The sequence below is a fragment of the Rhinatrema bivittatum genome, chromosome 1 (genome assembly GCF_901001135.1).
Source record: "Rhinatrema bivittatum chromosome 1, aRhiBiv1.1, whole genome shotgun sequence".
Lineage (NCBI taxonomy): Eukaryota > Metazoa > Chordata > Amphibia > Gymnophiona > Rhinatrematidae > Rhinatrema > Rhinatrema bivittatum.
The window spans coordinates 509,758,077-509,778,505 of record NC_042615.1 but is presented as its reverse complement, the minus strand read 5'-3'; the positions used below and the strand labels follow the sequence as shown (position 1 = coordinate 509,778,505).

General features: G+C 42.9%; 1 protein-coding gene across 7 annotated transcripts in view; it reads right to left on the bottom strand.

The window, feature by feature from the left end:
* The window catches only part of MBD1 (methyl-CpG binding domain protein 1), a 322,119-nt gene that overhangs the window by 127,325 nt on the left and 174,365 nt on the right, over positions 1–20,429 (bottom strand). For 5 of the 7 annotated variants that reach the window (XM_029611568.1, XM_029611550.1, XM_029611578.1 and 2 more), the window contains one exon: positions 15,243–15,350. The exons of 1 other annotated variant lie outside the window; for it this stretch is intronic. In XM_029611568.1, the coding sequence (XP_029467428.1) occupies positions 15,243–15,350 (108 nt within the window). The remainder of the gene's footprint in view (positions 1–15,242; positions 15,351–20,429) is intronic. One more of the 7 variants, XM_029611559.1, reaches the window with a different exon arrangement.

Genomic DNA, 20,429 nt, shown 5'->3' with positions numbered 1-20,429 from the left:
AATGCTTTGTTCCCTAAACCTGAGGTGGTATCCATGGAAGCTCTCTGGGAGCTGATAACCAAAATGGGGATGGCATTATATAAAGTAGCTCAACAACAATCGAATGTGACCCAGAAAATTGGAGGTTTTGCCCAAGAATATAATGCAAAACATTTAGAACATCAACAAAAGATTATGAGGCTGGAAGAGCAAGTAAAAAAGTCTCAGGAATTGCAAGCAGCTATGTTGAAAGATCGTATCGCCATTAACAGGAAATTGGAACAGCTTGAAAATAAATCAAGGAATTTAAACCTTAGGTTTATAAATTTCCCAAAGGTTATGGGCGAACAACCGAGAGTAACTTTGAGGAAATACATGGTGGAAATTCTGAAGATAGCACCTGAAAATATTCCAGCTTTGAACAAGGTGTATTTCATGCCTCATGTAAGGCCTAGAGGAGAAGAAGCTGCTCCAGAGCTTGATCTTGCTAACTTAACAACTTTTCTAGACTTCCATTCAGAAGTTATAGAGAGATCTACTCTCTTAGTTTCCTTTATTTATTCTCAAGACCTCAGTCTGATTATGAGGAATTATTTTTCTAATATGAGAGCAGAATTCATGGGTAAACCGGTGCAAGTCTTCCCTGATTTGGCACAGGCTACCCAGGTGAGAAGGCGGGGGTTCTTGCCAATGAGACAAGAAGCCCGCTCGTTGGGGGCAAGTTTTGTACTCAGGTATCCTTGCCGATGTATATTAAAACTAGACAATGTTACTTATGTTTTCTTTGTACCTGAACAAATGAAAGAATTATTAGAGAATAGGAAAAGATTGCCTTATAATCCCCCAGTTCAGGATGCTGCAAATGCGGAGTCATAGAAAAGGAAGAATAGTTGTTATTGACCGTTAAGCTTTTTCTTTAAGTAAGATTTTCCTAAGAAAATCTCCTTCTTTTTCTGGCTGCACACCCTCTGCTTTATATTTGAGGTCAAGATATTGAAAATGTTATTCTTCTCAATGTAACTGTAAAGTTGTAAAAATGGAGATAGCTTTGTTTTTCTATGTTTCTGTACAAAGTGATAATCCTTTGTAAATTTTGTTTAAACTGATAAAAATAAAATAAAAAAAAAAAATCAAATCAAAAGTCTTCGGAATAATACTAGATGATAATCTGTCTTGACGCCCTCAAATAAAACAAGTTATTTCACATGATTTTTATAGGCTTCATGTACTTGCTGGTCTTAAAATGCTGCTTCATGATTCCGATTTTCGTATAGTCCTTCAGGCCCTATCTTCCCAATTATTGAGTATTGTAACAGTTTATATCTTGGTTTACCTTATTCTTCTTTATGTCCCTTACAGTTGCTACTTAACTCTACTGTTTGTTTGCTTGCTGGCCTAAAAAGGTCTGAACAATTACACCTGCACTGATTGAGCTGCACTGGTTATCGATACAGGAAAGAATCAAATACAAGACCTCTATGTTGATTTTTAAACTTTTAAATGATAATACTTGTCATTGGGCCAACTCAATGCTCAAATTTTACCAACGTACAAGAGCTTTAAGATCATCACAATGTGACCTCCTCGAGATCCCATCTCCTAAAGTGGCACGTCTACACATGACTCGAGAGTGTGCTTTTTCTGTTGCCAGGCCCACTTTTTGGAATTCTCTCCCAATTGACCTAAGATAATCTGACTCACTTAAGGATTTTAGGAAGCAAGTGAAAACCTTTTTATTTAAATTAGCTTTTTAGTGCAATGCGTTCTTTTGAGTTTTTTTACATTATGTTTTATATTTGATATTATATTTTACATTATCAGGTCATTGTTTTATTTTGGTGCAATAATTATTTTTAGAGTGAAATTTTTAAATTATTATAAGTTTATGTGATTGTCCATGTTTTGGTTTTATGTTTATGATTATGTATGTATCATTTTGTTCATCGCCCAGGCCTTTGTGTTGGGCGATTCAGAAATTTTAATAAATGTAATGTAAAGGGCAGGAGTGGCCACATCTTCTTTGGAACCAAGAAGAGAATCGGTGGCTGACACCAGGTGCAATGGAGACCATGGCGAACCCCTGGGAATTTTTGAGGATGAACTCTCCTCACCACAGGGTTGCTTCAAGGAGTTCTCAGAAAGTGCCAGACCATGTCTGTGCTCGGCACCATGCATCGATGGGGACCGATGGAGATGATCTGGCTTCCCTTGATGCTCAGCACGGGCCTTCCCTGGTACCAAGGTCAAAGAGGACAAACCTGAAGTCTTCTTTGCCTAGGAGGAGCTGGGCAATTGTCTGTCTCCAGGATTCCTACTGGCTGCCAACACCCCCCTATATCAATACCAATGGATCAATATTCTGATGTCTGAACAGATGTTCCATATGGAACATAAATTCTTTGGCATTCATCTATGCGCACTTTCGGCAATCCTGGATGTCATGCAATAAACCCAAGCAGAGGGCACATCTATCATGGGGATCCATAATAGACATGGTCCTCCTGCCTCGAGGACATCACTAGAATCCCAAAAACATGTTGTCATTAAATAAAAGGGATGCGAAATTGAGCTCTATGGCAGCAGATAGTCAATGGCTGGTGGGCACAGATGGTATTACTACCAGGAAGGTAACAGACAGCAAAAGGAAACCTAAGAATACTATCGGAAAGACTGCGGAAACCTGCAAACAGCAAAAGCAAAAGCCAATGGAACGGCAGAAAGCAAAAAATGCAAAAATCACAATCACAATGAGAAAGAACTCTAACCGTGACTACCATGCTCCATAGAAAAGGAAATACTGAAGGGACCCCGCATAGAGGTGTGGTATAACATGGTGTGGGTATGCTCGGTGAGGCTCTGTCAAAATTCTAGAAATTGACAGTATTCTGTGTCAGGCTTCATCGGATGATGACACCCATGTGTAAGGACCGCCATCATCCTGCTTGTCCTCTGAGAATATCTGTGACTTTTGTGCACAAATCTAGCCATGTCTTCCTCACAAAAGGATGGTGCTCAGCAGTAGAGAAGAAAGCCCTGTTTGATAATCTGATTCTGAAACTAAAATCAGCATTGACTTCTTAGAATCACATGTCTTAACAGGATCTGCACAGAGAGGTAGCTGGCGCTGACCAGGTCAGAAACCCTTTGCTGATTTATGGTGCAAGGCGGCTTCCACAAAGAGAGCGCGCTGTAGATTTCTGCACCAAAGGGATTTCAATGCAGAGAATTCCAGTATTAGCATTGAATTCTTGTAATGCTCCCCCTGCTAACATTACGTTGGGAAAAGATGTTATTCAAATTACTAAAATCGTACGGAACTTGGGAGTTTGGATTGACTCTAATTTATCTTTATCGCAACACATAGCCAAAGTAGTAAAAAACTCATTCTTTAAACTTCATGTGTTAAAGTGATTACTGCCTCTTATTTTCCCATGATTACAGATCAGTTTTGCAGCCTTGATCTTTTCAGGAATAGATTACTGTAATGGATTATACTTAAGTCTACCTGAATCAACTATTAGACCCCTTCAGTTAATCCAGAATTCAGCAGCTAGACTTCTCGCAGCGACACCCATTAAACAGCACATTTCCCCTGTCTTAAGGAGACTACACAGGTTACCAGTTAAATACAGAATATGGTATAAAATACTTACAGTTATTCATTCTCTGTTAAATAATATTGACTCCATTTGGCTATGCTCTACGTTAAGAGTTTACAAACCTTCAAGAGATCTTAGGTCAGCTGGGAAAAACCTATTAGAAGTTCCCACAGTGAAAATGGCTGCTCTAAATGTAACAAGGCAAAGAGCCTTCTCAGTAGCCGGCCCCATTCTGTGGAATGCTTTGCCGGACTCCTTGAGACAGATACACAATAGAAAGGAGTTCAAGAAAGCTCTAAAAACTCATCTTTTTAAGGAAGCATTTGGGAATCTCAAATCACTTAACAGCAGTTAACTTCAGGGAGATAAAGACAGTCACATGCTGCATCTATTTTTAGGATGCTTAATTTTTTTTTATTTTTCTCATGCTTATTTCCTTCCTTTGTTTTTTATAACATAGAAGTTAATTGTCTGCCTTAATCTATCAAAGCATATTTTAGTTTTATTGATCAAAATGTTAATTATATTTTTATTCTAACTTTATTTTTATTTTATCTTTATTATTTTATCTTACTCTTATTTTATAGTTTTTATTTTACTTCTATTATTGTAAACCACTTTGTTCAATCTTGTATTGGTAAAACGATATATAAATATGTTAAATAAATAAATTACCTTCTTTTCTCCCTTACGGGCTGATATAGTAAAAACACGGGAGAGCGGGCAAATGCCCGCTCTCCCGGCACGCGCACAGGCCACTCTCCTGTGCATGCAATACAGTATCTTAATTTATTTAAATTAGGCCCGGCAGTAAAAAGAGGCGCTAGGGACACTAGCGCGTCCCTAGCGCCTCTTTTTTGACGGAAGCGGCGGCTGTCAGCGGGTTTGACAGCCGACGCTCAATTTTGCGGGCATCGGTTCTCGAGCCCACTGACAGCCATGGGCTCGGAAACCGGATGCAGGCAAAATTGAGCGTCCGGTTTTCGACCCAACAGCTGCAGGCCCATTTTACATTTTGTTTTTTTAATTTTTTACTTTTTTAAACTTTCGGTACCTCCGACTTAATATCGCCATGATATTAAGTCGGAGGGTGCACAGAAAAGCAGTTTTTACTGCTTTTCTGTGCACTTTGCCGGTGCCCGGAGAAAGTGCTGGCTGCACATTTTGCTTTCTGAATCATGCGGGAATACCTAATAGGGCCATCAACATGCATTTGCATGTTGCGGGCGCTATTAGGTTCGGGGGAGGGGGGGTGGACGCATGTTTTGGACGCTCTATTACCCCTTACTGAATAAGGGGTAAAGCTAGCGCGTCCAAAACGTGCGGCCCGCTAGTGTGATGTCTACACAGACTTAATAAAGTCATTATGCTGAGCTTGAGAGGATTAACCCTTTGTTTTATTTACTGGTCCCTCAGCTTGATATCTTGTGTGCTGTCGGAATCTGAGGAGAGTTTAAGCTTAAAGAATATTTGAACACCATTTTATGATTCTGGGAGATATACAGCCACAGGCAGCTCAATGTGTTACATTGTGTAATATCCTAGGCAGTGACTCTGCAGTCTATGATAAACTTTTTAAAAATCATATTTAGGGTATCTTTTGAAACCTGGCTTCCTGACAGCCATGGTAAAGAAGGAAGAAGCCAAATAGAAATCAGTTTTTGAAATTATTAGAAAAAACATTTTTTGAGATTAAAATATAAAACAAAAAAAAACTAGAGAGAAAATTAAAGAAACGATACCTAAACAAGCAGCTAGAGTACAAAAATTGTGTTTTCGCCCGGTGCAAAAAAAAGAAGACAGACTTGTGCAGCAGTGGCTATGCAGGAACCCTGATGCATATGCTTGCTCAGCAAGACCTTTTGTATCTTTCTGAGCTCTGAGAGCGCATCATTTGTCTCAACACCATTGGATGATGCCACTGATCTGTGTGGCTGATTACATCCTGCATGTCCATAGAGAAATATTTATATATCAACTGATACAGTGAATAGGTTTTACTTTGTGTAGAATACCAGGGATCTTATAGTATCACAAATTAATATAAATTAATATAAATTAATGAATACGAGACCGTCAAAAGTGTGAAGGTAAATCACTAGAGCTATAATGGGTCTTACAAAATCCATCACCACCTGTATTGTAATCATAGGTGCCTTTTTTTTTTTTTTTTTTTTTTATAAAGTGTCCCCCAACAAGTGTCCAATATGATGAAATCAACATGTGTATCCCACTATTTTCACTGCCAACAGCAGTTATTCTTGAAAAAAATATTGCAGGATCACACAGTTATTAAAAGGAAAGAATTTCAAACAGGAGCAACTACTCCTTTAGACACTTAGAAATAAGCATAATCTATGTATGAAATTCATCAAGAAAGCATACTTAAAATGATATGTGGTAAATAGTATAGACAAAAATAGCCAGTTTCCCTAAATGGATGTATAAATTAGCTGAAAACTGTTGCCCATGGCGATATACCCATATCAATTTACTCTAACAATATTATTTGAGATGCTAGACAAAACAATTAACTTCTAATGGCATAACAGAAATCCTAGCATGATAAGTGCAATGCCTTGGCTACTTTATAGAATTACAGAGTAGTAAGAAGAATCTGGAAAAATACCCGATTTTAATAATTACTATAGATAGCCCAATACCAATTTTTTAGTCACTACAATACAGATAAAAATGGATTTTAAAATAATGGAACAAATTTATGTGAAAAAAATACAACTAAAATAATCTAGCAAGGGGGATATACTATACAGACTCATCCCAATAAGTCATCTAAGGGTCAAATATACTGATTTCTCATTTTATGTTCATTGGGAAAAATGATTACCTCATCTAGCACATGGTGTCTTGGAGAACAAACTCCTAGTTTGGATTTATGGGGCAATGCCAGAGAACTATTGTGATCATTAAATTCATATGGAGGTATAACTGTCATGTGGGCAGATAAGTAGACAAGGTGTTGAAAGCATTCAAATTGTTGAGTAAGTGAGAAAACACAATTCTCTTCTGTCAGTATCTGCAGATTAACAAATGGATATAGAATGGAGAAATTAGTACTTACCTGATAATTTCCTTTTCTTTAATGAAGACAGGTTAATCCAAAACAGTGGGTTATGCACCTTTAACAGAAGGCTGACATGGAGCAAAGCTGACATCACAGTATATATAACCCCTGCATGTTCATCAGCCCACCAATATTCTCTGCAAAAGTCAACTGTGAACAACTAAATAATATATGAACATAACTATTAACAGACAGCCATTCACTCAGCTAACAGGAAAACACTGAGCTCAGAAAAGGAGTGTAATATCACTAATCTAGGGACTGGATCTGACACTTACCAGTAATCCCTGGAAAAGCCGCCACACAGGACAACAATAGCATCACCATCCAGCAGCCAAGGGTGGGAAGGTGGATTAACTTATTTGAAGAAAAGGAAATTATCAGGTAAGTAGTAATTTCTCCTCTCTTAGCATTCAGACAGGTTAATCCACACCACTAGGATGTACCAAAGCTACTCCCAAACAGGGCGGGAGGCAGTTCACAGTCCGAACACCGCATGCTCGAAGGTTGCGTCATCCTGGGCCTGCACATCCAGGCAGTAATGCCTGCAAAAGGTGTGTAAGGAAGACATTGCAGCTAGGCAAAACGAGACGGGAGACAATCTAATTTCCGTCAATGACACCGGCTAATGGAATGAGCCCTAACTTGACAAGGCAATGGCTGCTCAGCATCCACATACGTGGCTGTGAACCTCCTTAATCCAGCAGGCTATCATAGCCCTCGACGTTGGCTCACCCTGTTTACTCCCACCATGGTGGATAAACAGCTGGTCTGTCTTCCTGAGAGGTTTAGAAACTTCCAAATACCTCGTGATATGCTGCTTGACATCCAAGGTCCGTAACAGGCAATATTCACCCACATTCCTCTCCCTGCACAGTGTCGGCAAGGAAACTGATTGATTCGAGTGAAAATTTGAGACTAACTTTAGCAAAAAGGATGGAACAGTTTGCAGCTGTACCATCCCCGGAGTCACTTGCAGGAATGATTCCCAGCAAGAGAAGGCCTGCAGTTCAGAAACCTTATGCACTATTACTACCAGAAACACAGTTTTCAAGTAAGTAACCCCAAGGATAGGCTATGCAATGGTAGAAAGGTGGGACCCACCAGAAAATCCGGAACCAGATTAAGACTCCACAAGGGCACCGGAAACTGCAAAGGAGGACAAAGATGCTTCACCACTTTTAAGAACCGGGCCATATCCGGATGGGCAGACAAAAATTCACCATTCACCTGACCTTGGAAACAGGCAAGAGCCAGCACCTGTACCTTCAAGGAATTAAGGGCCAAACCCTTAACCCATCCTGCAAAAAATCCAAAAAGAGTAGCATCTCCACACCAAGTTTCAAACACTCGCCAAACCCGAACAAAGGCAAAGAAAGTGGAGAACCTTTGCGCTTGAAGTGGAAATCATCACCGCGGAGTATCCACGCTTCAACACAGAGACCTCTCAAGGGCCAAACCTTAAGACAAAATTGAGTCAAATCTTCATGAAGAATAGGCCCCCTGCCACAGCAGATCCCTGTGGACCGGTAATCAGAGAGGAGAATCCACCCGGAGCCTCCGCAGATCTGCATACCAGGCCTCTTGGAACAATATGGCTCCACCAGAAGCACCATCCCCTGTGTATCTTTCAATTCTCCGATACACTCTGCCCAACATGGGCTACGAGGGAAAGACATAAAGAAGCTTGCCTTCCGGACACTCCTGCACAAGGGCACTGCTGCCCAAAGACTTCAGATCTCTCCTGTGACTGAAGAAATGAACCTTCGCATTATGTAATGTTGCCAGCAAGTCTAGAAACAGGAGGCCCCAGCAGTCCACTATGAGCTGGAATGCTTTGTTTGACAATTCTCATTCTCCTGCTGAGAAAGTTGGCTCTTACATTGTCTTTTCCAGCAATGTGTGAGGCTGAGATCTCCTGAAGATGTACTTCTGCCCATTCAATGAGTTGGGCTATTTCCTCTGATGCTTGCTGGCTCTTAGTTCCTCCCCAACGATTGTTGTAAGCCACTGTTGTCGCATTGTCCAACATTATTTGGACTGCTCGAGCCTGCAAGCGGTCGACGAATTGCAAGCATGCCAACCGAATGGCACGGGCTTCCAGCCAACTGATGCTTGAGACTTTTCTGTGCGCCAGCTTTGAAATTGTATTGGCCGACCAATTCCTCAGCCATAGCTGATGCCTGGCCGCTATCATCGAAGCCACCCCTCTGGCTGAAGTGAGGACCAGGTCGTAGCTTGCATCTGCCATAAGAACATGCCATACTGGGTCAGACCAAGGGTCCATCAAGCCCAGCATCCTGTTTCCAACAGTGGCCAATCCAGGCCATAAGAACCTGGCAAGTACCCAAGAACTAAGTCTATTCCATGTTACCATTGCTAGTAATAGCGGTGGTTATTACCTAAGTCAACGTAATTAATAGCAGGTAATGGACTTCTCGTCCAAGAACGTATCCAATCCTTTTTTAAACACAGCTACACTAATTGCACTAACCACATCCTCTGGCAACAAATTCCAGAGTTTAATTGTGCGTTGAGAGAAAAAGAACTTTCTACGATTAGTTTTAAATGTGCCACCTGCTTACTTCACGGAGTGCCCCCTAGTCTATTATCCGAAAGAGTAAAAAAACGATTCACATCTACCTGTTCTAGACCTCTCATGATTTTAAACACCTCTATCATATCCCCCCCTCAGCCGTCTCCAATTATATCTTTTTTGAGATGCGGCGACCAGAATTGTACACAATATTCAAGGTGCGGTCTCACCATGGAGCGATACAGAGGCATTATGACATTTTCCGTTTTATTCACCATTCCCTTTCTAATAATTACCAACATTCTGTTTGCTTTTTTGACTGCCGCAGCACAGAGATGTTAATTCAAATTTGATCATGTTATGATCACTATTGCCAAGCGGCCCCACCACCGTTACCTCTCTCACCAAATCTTGTGCTCCACTGAGAATTAGATCTAAAATTGCCCCCTCTCTCGTCTGTTCCTGAACTAATTGCTCCATAAAGCTATCATTTATTCCATCCAGGAACTTTATCTCTGTAGCGTGTCCCGATGATACATTTACCCAGTCAATATTGGGGTAATTGAAGTCTCCCTTTATTACCGCACTACCAATTTGGTTAGCTTCCCTAATTTCTTTTAGCATTTCACTGTCAGTCTCACCATCTTGACTAGGTGGACGGTAGTATACTCCTATCACTGTAGTCTTCCCCGACACACAAGGGATTTCTACCCATAAAGATTCAATTGTGCATTTAGTCTCATGCAGGATGTTTATCCTGTTGGACTCTATGACAGCCCGGACATAAAGCGTCACACCGCCTCCCGGGTGGCTCTTCTCTGTCATTGCGATATAATTTGTACCCAGTTATAGCACTGTCCCATTGGTTGTCCTCCTTCCACCATGTCTCTGAGATGCCAATTAAGTCTATGCCATCATTCACTGCTATACATTCTAATTCTCCCATCTTACTTCTTAGACTTCTGGCATTAGCATACAAACATTTCAAAGTTTGTTTTTTGTTTGTATTTTCATTATGCTTTTTAATTGATAGGGGTAAGTTAGAATTTTTTTAGCTCAGGTGAGTTTTTAGTTACAGGCACGGACTACGTTTCTTATTATTGGAACCTCACTGTCGGGATGCCCTAATTCTAATGCATCATTAGTATCCTTTGAAGATACCTCTCTCTGAACCATGCGCTGCTGAGCGACTGTCAGCTTTCCCCTTTGTTTTAGTTTAAAAGCTGCTCTATCTCCTTTTTAAGGTTAGCGCCAGCAGTCTGGTTCCACCCTGGTTAAGGTGGAGCCCACCCCTTTGGAAGAGACTCCCCCTTCCCCAAAAGGTTCCCCAGTTCCTAAGAAAACTGAATCCCTCTTCCTTGCACCATCGTCTCATCCACGCATTGAGACTCCGGAGCTCTGCCTGCCTCTGGTGACCTGCGCGTGGAACAGGGAGCATTTCAGAGAATGCTACCCTGGAGGTTCTGGATTTAAGTTTTCTACCTAAGAGTCTAAATTTGGCTTCCAGAACCTCCCTCCTACATTTTCCTATGTCGCTGGTGCCCACATGTAGCACGATAGCTGGCTCCTCCCCAGCACTTTCTAACATCCTATCTAGGTGACACGTGAGGTCCGCCACCTTCGCACCAGGTAGGCATGTTACCAGGCAATCCTCACGCCCACCAGCCACCTAGCTGTCTACATTCCTAATAATCGAATCACCTACTATGACAGCCGACCTAATCTTTCCCTCCTGGGCAGTAGGCCTTGGGGAGATATCCTCGGTACGAAAGGATAGTGCATCACCTGGAGAGCAGGTCCTTGCTACAGGATCCTTTCCTCTACACCAGGTTGATGCTCTCCAATCATGAGACCTTCTTCCTCCAAGGCAGCACCAGGGCTGCGAGCCTGAAATTGGGACTTGGCTACTATGTTCCTGAAGGTCTCATCTATATACCTCTCTGTCTGCCTCAGCTCCTCCAGGTCTGCCACTGTAGCCTCCAGAGATTGGACTCCTTCTCTGAGAGCCAGGAGCTCTTTGTATCTCATGCACATGTACAACTTCTCACAGGTGGGTAAAAATTCATACATGTGACACTCGATGCAAAAGACTGGGAAGCCCCCCTCTTGCTGCTGGACTGCTGCCTTCATCTCAATTTCAATCAGTACCTAGTTAAGTTTTAGGTTGCTATGGGAGTAGGAATGTGTCTAATTAAAGTCCTTTAAATGTATTAGTGAATTCACTATATGTCTGGTAGTGGCCTACAGGGGTCTGATCAAATTCTCAATAAAGTTTTTGTTGGTTTTTTTTTTAATGAAAGTGGCACCTGCCTATAAATTAAAGGAAGAGCTAGGGGTGGGTGCGTGAGGGGTGGGAGGGTTGGGAAATACAAACAGTCTAACTTCAGTTAGTCAGCTAAAGTGACTCACTGCTCTCTTGATTAACAAATGTTGGTACCTATTCAAACCAAGTCACACTACCTCAACACCTTTCCAAGGTGAGTAACTGGACTGAACTTTTCAACCTTTTTTCTTACGTATACACTGCGCCTAGCTTATTTCTAGCTTCTGGCTACTTTTTTTGTGTGTTTTTTTTTTTTTTTTTAAATACAAACACTCAGTTCTGCTTACTATCTGCCTTATTGACTATTTAAAAACACAGTCTAACTTGTTTATTCACTGTCTTACTGACTATTAAAAGCACAAACACACAAACACACTAAATAATATTCCCAAATAGTTAATTTCGCCCCAATACTTTTAAGAAAGACAATGTCCCAAGCAAAAACTTATTGATTCCTTTCAGCCACCAGCAAGGTGATCCTCTCCTCTCAGTATTCCCACTGGAATGCCTCTAACTTCAGTTAGTCAGCTAGAGTGACTCACTGCTCTCTTGATTAACAAATGTTGGTACTTATTCAAACCAAACTAGCAGGTGCCAAAAAGGCACCTGCCAGTTCCATCACTATCCTGGAATTCAAACCAAATTCATCGACTTCCTGAGAGAGAAGCAAGTGTGAGCCAAGAAGCAGCAAGAGGCTATCTGTAAATTCACTGCCATCGCCTCAAAGGCCTTCTTAAGAATATCCTTAATTCTCCTATCCTGCGCATCTTTCAATGACACACCTCTTTCTATAGGGATAGTTGTCCGCTTGGTGATGGCACACATCAGCGCATCCACTTTCGGAACGCGCAACTGCTCCCTCACTGCCAGATTCGGGGCATACCATTCAAGAACCATCAATTCTTGAATAGCATCCATAATGGGGAAGAAACAATGCTTTATACAAAGAAATTAAAATGGGATTTTTCTTTGATTCAGATGTGGAATCAGCACTTGGCACCCACAGCATCTTCAATGTCTGGGAGATCAGAGCTGGAAACTCATCTCTATGAAAGAAACACTGTGCTAAATGGCTCCAATCCCGAAGAAATTTCCTCATCCTCCAGGAAGTAAGGATCACCATCATCTTCCGTACCATCTGGGTCCCTAACAAGGTGATCCGCAGGTCTAGACATACTCAGACGCTTACCTGCGGCACCAGACATGCGGGGATCTGCAGCCTGCAATCCTGAACTTCTAGGTTTGGCCGTGGTCACCAACTGCACCTAAAGAAAGGACCGCAGCCCTTGAAAAAATTCCACTCAAGAAAAGGCAGAAGGATCCATACCAAAACCAGGGTGTGTCAGTCCTGCGCCCACTAAGTTGCCTTCCACTGCTGATGAACCAGATAGGGGAGCCCAAAAATCAGGCAAAACCTCTGGTAGTGCCCCTTCCGGTTCCATTCCAGCATCATGCTGGGAAGGGCTGGGCTCAGCAAAATCAGTCTGAGACTCCTCTTCCTGAGCCTCCAAGCAGCACTGACTCAAGTTAAAGGGGATGCCAGGCTGAGATGCTCGAAGGCAAGCAGCACAAAGGGTAAAGTACTTAGGCTTTTTTTGCTACTGGCACCATGGTATACCCCTGCTAGCAAAATGCTCCCAAAGTGTCTGACAATTGTGCGCCCAGCTGCACACCCGCACAAGCACCTAAAACAGAGCGCTCAAAAATTAAGCGCTGTCGAATAAGCACATTCTACGGACGCCCAAAATGTAGACACCCAATACACGGTCCAGGTAGGTGCCCACCTGAGCAGCCGCCTAAATACCCACCTGAATGCACACCCAGGTGTGCAAATGCAAACAGACACTGTTTCACAGCAGACTTGTGCATAGAAAAGTGTACTACTCAGCATCTAAGCAAAGCCTGAGAGAGGGCCTAACCAACAAGGCTGCTCAACCTAAGCTGCCACAACTCCGTAAGCTACCCCAGAGATGGGAACGGATGCTGGATCGCTGCTCAGAGCTCAGAGACCAGAAGAGGAATGGAATCCCTAAAATTAACTCCCCTTCTTTTTCTTGTTTTATATTTACTCTTTACCTGAGCTCAGCCCAACCCGGCCGAGTACAGAGTCTGTCTCCGGCTGCAAGGGGAGACAGCAAAAGCCTTTACTGCCACGCTCAGCTTCCTGCACCCACTAGCATCTCATCTTTTAGTCTCTCTATAGCTAAGTCCACAATGGAAAACCAGCTATTGGACCGAGGCATTCTACTGAGGGAGGGATCTGCAAGTATACCTCAGGAAAACTCTGAGGGAGGAACCATAAGGTATCACCAGAGGAGAGCAGAGCAAATTAATTTCCTTCTTTCTCCTTCTAAAAATTTTTTTAAGCAAAATGTGTAGGGAGGTACACATCCACCATCCACCAAAATGTGTAGGGAGATACACATCCACCACCTGCTGGAGACAGAGAATACTGGCGGGCTGATGTCAGTGCAGGGGTGTATATACCGTGACGTCAGCTCCGTCTCCATCTGCTGGTAGAGATGCATAACCCACTGGTGTGGATTAACCTGTCTAAATGCTAAGAAATGTAGTTAGGACATGACTAACAAAAAAAAAAAAAAAGAAAGAAATATCAATTGTTTGAGTGCTACAAAATTGAATAAGGTCAAGGAGGGAAGGGAGTGAGATTCAGACAGAAAATAAAAAATGGGCACAATTATGCTACACAATTTGTACAGTTTCATGTCCCAGATACAAAATAATTCTATTCAATATTATCTGGTATATTATACTCACATCAACTAAAGACAAAATGACACACAGATGTGCCAGAGATGTAAAACCCAAAGTTGAAACTTTACATATATAGACAGTTTATGTAGAATTATTCAAATATTTTGGGCAGAAGTAAAACAGATATCTAAAATACTAGGCATAATGTGAAATCTACATTTGAAATTTTTATCTCTCAATACCTATATGATGAATAGTTTTCAGACCAAAAAATACTGATACTGGTACAAGTAAAGCAACATTGTTATAACATGGAAATGTGAAGGTGCACCAATACTTAATTTCAAGACTTGCAATGCTGGCTATGGAAAAAGCTGTATGCACTTATCAAAACGAACTGCTTTAGATATGAGGTCTCTCTCGACTCTATGGGCACTAAACAAAAAGGGAGACGTGTAAATGAAAGATATTGTGGGGAATTATGTGAAAATGCAAAAGCAAGGCATGCAACTAAGTAATAAACTACATGCGTAATATCAAGCAATTACTGATACAAAATCACTAAACAGTACCAAGCAAGGGAAGGTGTTAAATGGGCTTATATACGTGTATAAATTATAGTATTGAGTATGGATCTGGGGACAAAGACATAAGGTAGATGACCATATTAGGATGAGAAAAAAAACTTCACACACAAACAAAAAGCCATCTGCTAGAGTGACTTGTGGAAATGAAACAGGCAGGGAGGGCATGCTTTGACTGGAGGCCCTTAGGTCAGGCCATGTGTTATATTAAGGGCCAACAAATGTAAATGTTTCAAAAAAAAATAAAATAAAACAAAAAACTGCCCAGCTCTAAGGTCTGGTTGCTGACACACAAATTCCACAAATTCCTAATTATTATGCCGCCCAAGCGATATAATAATGGAGAAAGCAGTGCTTGAATACGCTGGGTGCCATGATCCATGATATAAGAGGGAAGCATTGTAAACAGACTGGCACTCACCAGCTTGGCCTCTGCACTGCTGGCACGACAGCCCCAGCTACCTACCCGCTTTGCTGCTGCTGCCACCATCTTTTGCTCGCTGACTTTGTTTCGAAGAGGCGGCTTTTTCTAGGGAGAGGGGGAAGTGAAAAGCCAGCACTTGCATTAACTTTTAAATATTTGACAAAAAACACGTTGCTTCTTTTGATAATTTAAGACCAACAAAACAAGTACAATAGGACAGCCATTTCAAAAGTTTCCATGATTAATTGCAGGTAATGCTATCGTACATAGAAGTGGAGATAGCACACATGAAGACCAAGCACTAATAGAAAAAACACTGGAGATAATTGCTCTGGATGCTAAAGTAACTGAGTGTGTAAAACTAAGTTAATGGGAATTTTGGATCACCTGTTTTGTTAATTTCCACACTTCTATGGAATCTTTGAGTACTCTCTATCTCAAGGGAGATTTCATTTTTTGCCACATCTCATGAAAATTTCAGCAGCAGCACTTAGTGACCTGGTGTTTTTTTTCTCCCATGTTACCCCTTGAGATACATCCACAATATTCCACTATAAAACTTAAGCACAATTAACCTCCAATTAAGAGGACAGCAAGAAAACCAAAGGGAGGATTGCTCCAGACTGGTGTGGAGAACAGAACTTGACAGTGTAATCCAAAATTTCCTTCCTGTGATATTCTCCCCACCAATCTGGAACCTTCAGGACTTCCTAAAGTAATATCTTATTGGGTAGGAAACAGTGCACCCTAAATAACCCATCTTTTGAACACTACCATCAGTAAAAACCCACTTTCCGATCCTGCAATGCTTCTAAAATATATATAAAAAAAGATCAGGTTGCAATTCAACAAATCTGCTCTACCCTCTACTTGTGCCTTTCAGAAAGTCACACTGCACACAGAATGAGTCCTGACAAATTCTGGAACTACTTTATATGATTCAGAAATACAGTTTCTAAACCAACAAGAAATGGAAAGTTGTAAATAGGCAATCCCTTCTTACCTGTAAAAGGCAAGAACAAACTGATCACATTTTTTTGTACTGTCCAAATATTTCAGCGCTTAACATCCTGAGAATGCAAGTACATCTCCTGGGCATGCTTAGGATAAAAGTATAAGTTTGGCAACAATTTATTGGTTCACATGAAAGCTTGAAATACAGTTAGGGCTGAAAATTCTGCTGATGCTGAAGGCTCAGATGGTTTTAGGAGCCAAGCAAGGACTATGTTCAGATCCCATGGAAAGCAGAGTTGCTTACCTGTAACAGGTGTTCTCCCAGGACAGCAGGATGTTAGTCCTCACATATGGGTGACATCATCAGAATGGTGCCCAATCACAGAACACTTTTGTCAAAGTTTCTAGAACTTTGACTGGCACACTGAGCATGCCCAGCATGCCACTAACCCTGCATCCAACAGGGGTCCCCATTCAGTCTCATATAGCAAAAGGTACGAGCGAAAAATAAAATAATAAAATGTAAGCGAACCCAACTCCACGCTGTGGCAGGTGAGTTTTGGGAGGACTAACATCCTGCTGCCCTGGGAGAATATCTGTTACAGGTAAGCCACTCTGCTCTCTCCCAGGACAAGCAGGATGGTAGTCCTCACATATCGGTGAATAGCGAGCTACAGGATGCCCAAGTAAATGAATCAAAAACACCCAACGACGTGCAACAGGCACAACAGGGGTGGTTTTGGGTATGAGGGCAGCCTGAGTTTTACAGTGGGTCGCAGGAAGGAAGTTGGGTTATTAAACTGGAAACAAATTGCATAGGACAGACTGGCCAAAGATCGAATCTTGCCTTCCAGCCTTGTCAAGACAATAATGAGCTGCAAAGGTGTGGAAGGAGCTCCATATGGCAGCTCTACAGATGTCAGAAAGAGGTACAGAATGGAGGTGCACAACTGGCGTTGCCATGGCTCTGACTGAATGCGCTTTCACGCGTCCCTGCGGTGGAAGACCTGCTTGTTGGTAGCAGAAGGTTATACAGTCCGCCAGCCAGGTGGACAGGGCCTGCTTGCCCACCGGAATGCCTAGTTTGGTTTTATCAAAGTAGACAAACAGTTGGTGGACTTATGGGCTGCAGTGCGCTCCAGATAAAAAGCTTGGAGAAGAGACGGCTGAGGGGGGATATGATAGAGGTCTTTAACGAGTAGATGTGACTCTGTTATTTACACTTTCGAATAATAGAAGGACTAGGGGGCAATTCCATGAAGTTAGCAAGTAGCACATTTAAGACTAATCGGAGAAAATTATTTTTCACTCAACACACAATAAAGCTCTGGAATTTGTTGCCAGAGGATGTGGTTAGTGCAGTTAGTGTAGCTGGATTCAAAAAAGGTTTGGATAAGTTCTTGGAGGAGAAGTCCATTAATGGCTATTAATCAATTTTACTTAGGGAATAGCCACTGCTATTAATTGCATCAGTAGCATGGGATGATCTTAGTGTTTGGGTAATTGCCAGGTTCTTGTGGCCTGGTTTGGCCTCTGTTGGAAACAGGATGCTGGGCTTGATGGACCCTTGGTCTGACCCAGCATGGCAATTTCTTATGTTCTTCTTATGTTCTAGTGCACGTTTACAGTCCAAGGAATGCTGGGCCCACTCACCTGAGCGTGAGTGAGGTTTTGGAAAAAAGGTAGGAAGTACAATGGACTGATTTAAGTGGAAATCAGATACTACCTTTGGCAAGAATTTCGGATGAGTGCGGAGTACCACACAATCATGGAGAAATTTTGTGTAAGGAGGATACATTATCAACACCTGAAGCTCACTGGCTCTGTGAGTCGATGTTAAAGCAAGCAGAAAGAGCACTTTCCAAGTGAGATGACGTAGCTCGCAGGAGCGTAGAGGCTCGAACGGAGTCCGCATGAGCCGCGCTAGTATGACATTGAGGTCCCAAGCTGGAACCGGAGGACACAGTGGAGGTTTCAGTTGGAGTAAGCCTCTCATAGCACCCTACGAGGGGTTGCACCGAGATCGGGGCATCTCCTATCCCTTTGTGGTATGCGGCTATGGCGCTGACATGCACACGAATGGAGGAGTTTGTAGGCCAGACTCCAAGAGGTGCCAGAGGTAGTCCAGGAACCTTGTTATGGGGCAGGAAAAAGGATCTATTCCCTTTGTCGTGCACCACAAGGCAAATCTTTTCCATTTGGACAGATAAGATTTCCTAGTAGAAGGCTTTCGTGACGTTTCGAGTACCTGGGACACTGTCTGAAAGGTTAAGGGATTGTAGTATCAACCTTTCAACATCCATGCTGTCAGAGACAGAGAGTGGAGGGTCAGATGATGGAGAAGCCCATTATTCTGCGTTATTAGAGTTGGATCTGTGCCCAGGCTGGACTGAGAGGTCGCGAAGGATGGGAAACCAAACCTGTCGCAGCCAGTGAGGGGCTATGAGGATCACTGTGTCCCGGTCCTGCTGTAACTTCACGAGAGTCTTGCTGATGAGGGTAGGCATATAGAAGAGCCGTTGTCCACAAGTGGACAAATGCATCTCGTGGTGGTGGTGTCTTGTGACTGCAATGTAGAGAGTAGAAATTGTCCACTTTGCGGTTGTGGATTGACGCAAAGAGGTCTATGTGTGGGTGGCCCCACTGGTGGAAAATTTTGTTCACCACAGTGGGATCTAGGCACCATTCGTGGGGATGAAAGGTCCGGCTGAGGTTGTCCACCATCACATTGACCATGCCTGCCAGGTAGGTTGCTCTCAGTAGCATGGAATGGGAGAGAGCCCAGGCCCAGTTCTGCGCTGACTCCTGGCAGAGCAGGTAAGAGCCTGTGCCCCCTTGCTTGTTGAGATACCACATTGCTACCTGGTTGTCTGTTTCCTCGTCTCAACATTAAGAAACTTTTTCAAGAAACTGTGAATAGGTTAAGCCCTCAGGTGGAAATGCCGGTTCGGGCAGAACCTCAGCTGGGTCCGAAGCGTACCCCAAAGAATCATCGGAGGAAGATGTAAGTATAAATTCTTCCAACAGTGTTGATGGTCTTTGTGGCTGGACCTTCAGTGATGGTCCGGGGATAGAGGGGTCTTCTGGAATAGATGGAGCCTCTAAAGGAGTAATCGGAGGGGGTGGAGTTTGCTGTTCTATCAACTTTAGAAATTGCGATAGGATGTTAGTTATTTGGGTAATAGCCTGCGAAGCTAGCCCAAAGTTTGAGGGTATGGAAGGCAGGGGCTCTAAAGGCGATGGAGCAGTAGGAGCTACCATAGTGAACAGGCTTTTTGGCTGTCCCGTAATTGGTGGAGGTGACAATTCTATGATCTTTTGGCCAGGCAATGGAACCAACTGCCATCCGAGAGAGGATGATTGGCTGTCTGAGAGACGTGGTGGAGAGATGTCTTGCTCTGAATCAACCACAAGGAGTGGTGAAGGCTCCCTAGGTCTCTTATGGCCAAATATATGCTTCTTTGACCCTGGATGCTTCAAGTGTGTCGATTGCGTTGGCTGTTTTGATTTCTTAGATCCTGTGTCGACATGTGCCGGTGGTGCGTCAACTCTACGCACTCTCCTCCGTGCGCTGGTGCACTGTAAGTGCGTCTGTGCATGGAAGCTCCCGAGGCGCACCGGAGCTTCTCAGATGGAGGTCATTCCTTGCTTCGATGAGCTGGTAGTGTTGATAGGGCATGCGGCCGCAATGTCTTCAACGCATCCCCCGTGCCAAACACCGTTTTTTTAAGGGGCATTGGTAGTGGGTATTTTACCCTTGGGGGGGTCTACAGAAGAGGCCCTTCTGTGAGAGGTTGACTTCTTTTTGAGGTTTGGGCCTGGAGATGATCTTGTAGAGGCCTCTGAAGGGGCATAAGAGCCCGATGGTGCTGCCTTAAGTTGCTGCATTCGAGCTGCTCGCTGGCGCTGCGCTCTTGGGGACATTCGTCCGCAGTCCCCGCAACTTGCCTCATCATGTTCAGGTCCCAGGCAAGGTAACATGACTGATGGCCATTAGTCACTGAATTTTGCCACAGGAGCAGAATTTAAATCCTGGGCGAGGCATGATCGAATTTAAATCTTTTCCTGTGGTGAAGAAGTTTTTTGTTTTTTTTTTACCTTACAAACTCAAAAAAGGTCTGGAGAGACAGAGCTCCGTGTGCGATCAGTCGCGCGGAAAAAACCAGACTGAGGAGCCTCAGGCAAATGCGGGAAGATACAAGAGGGAACACCTAGCTGAAAGACTTTACT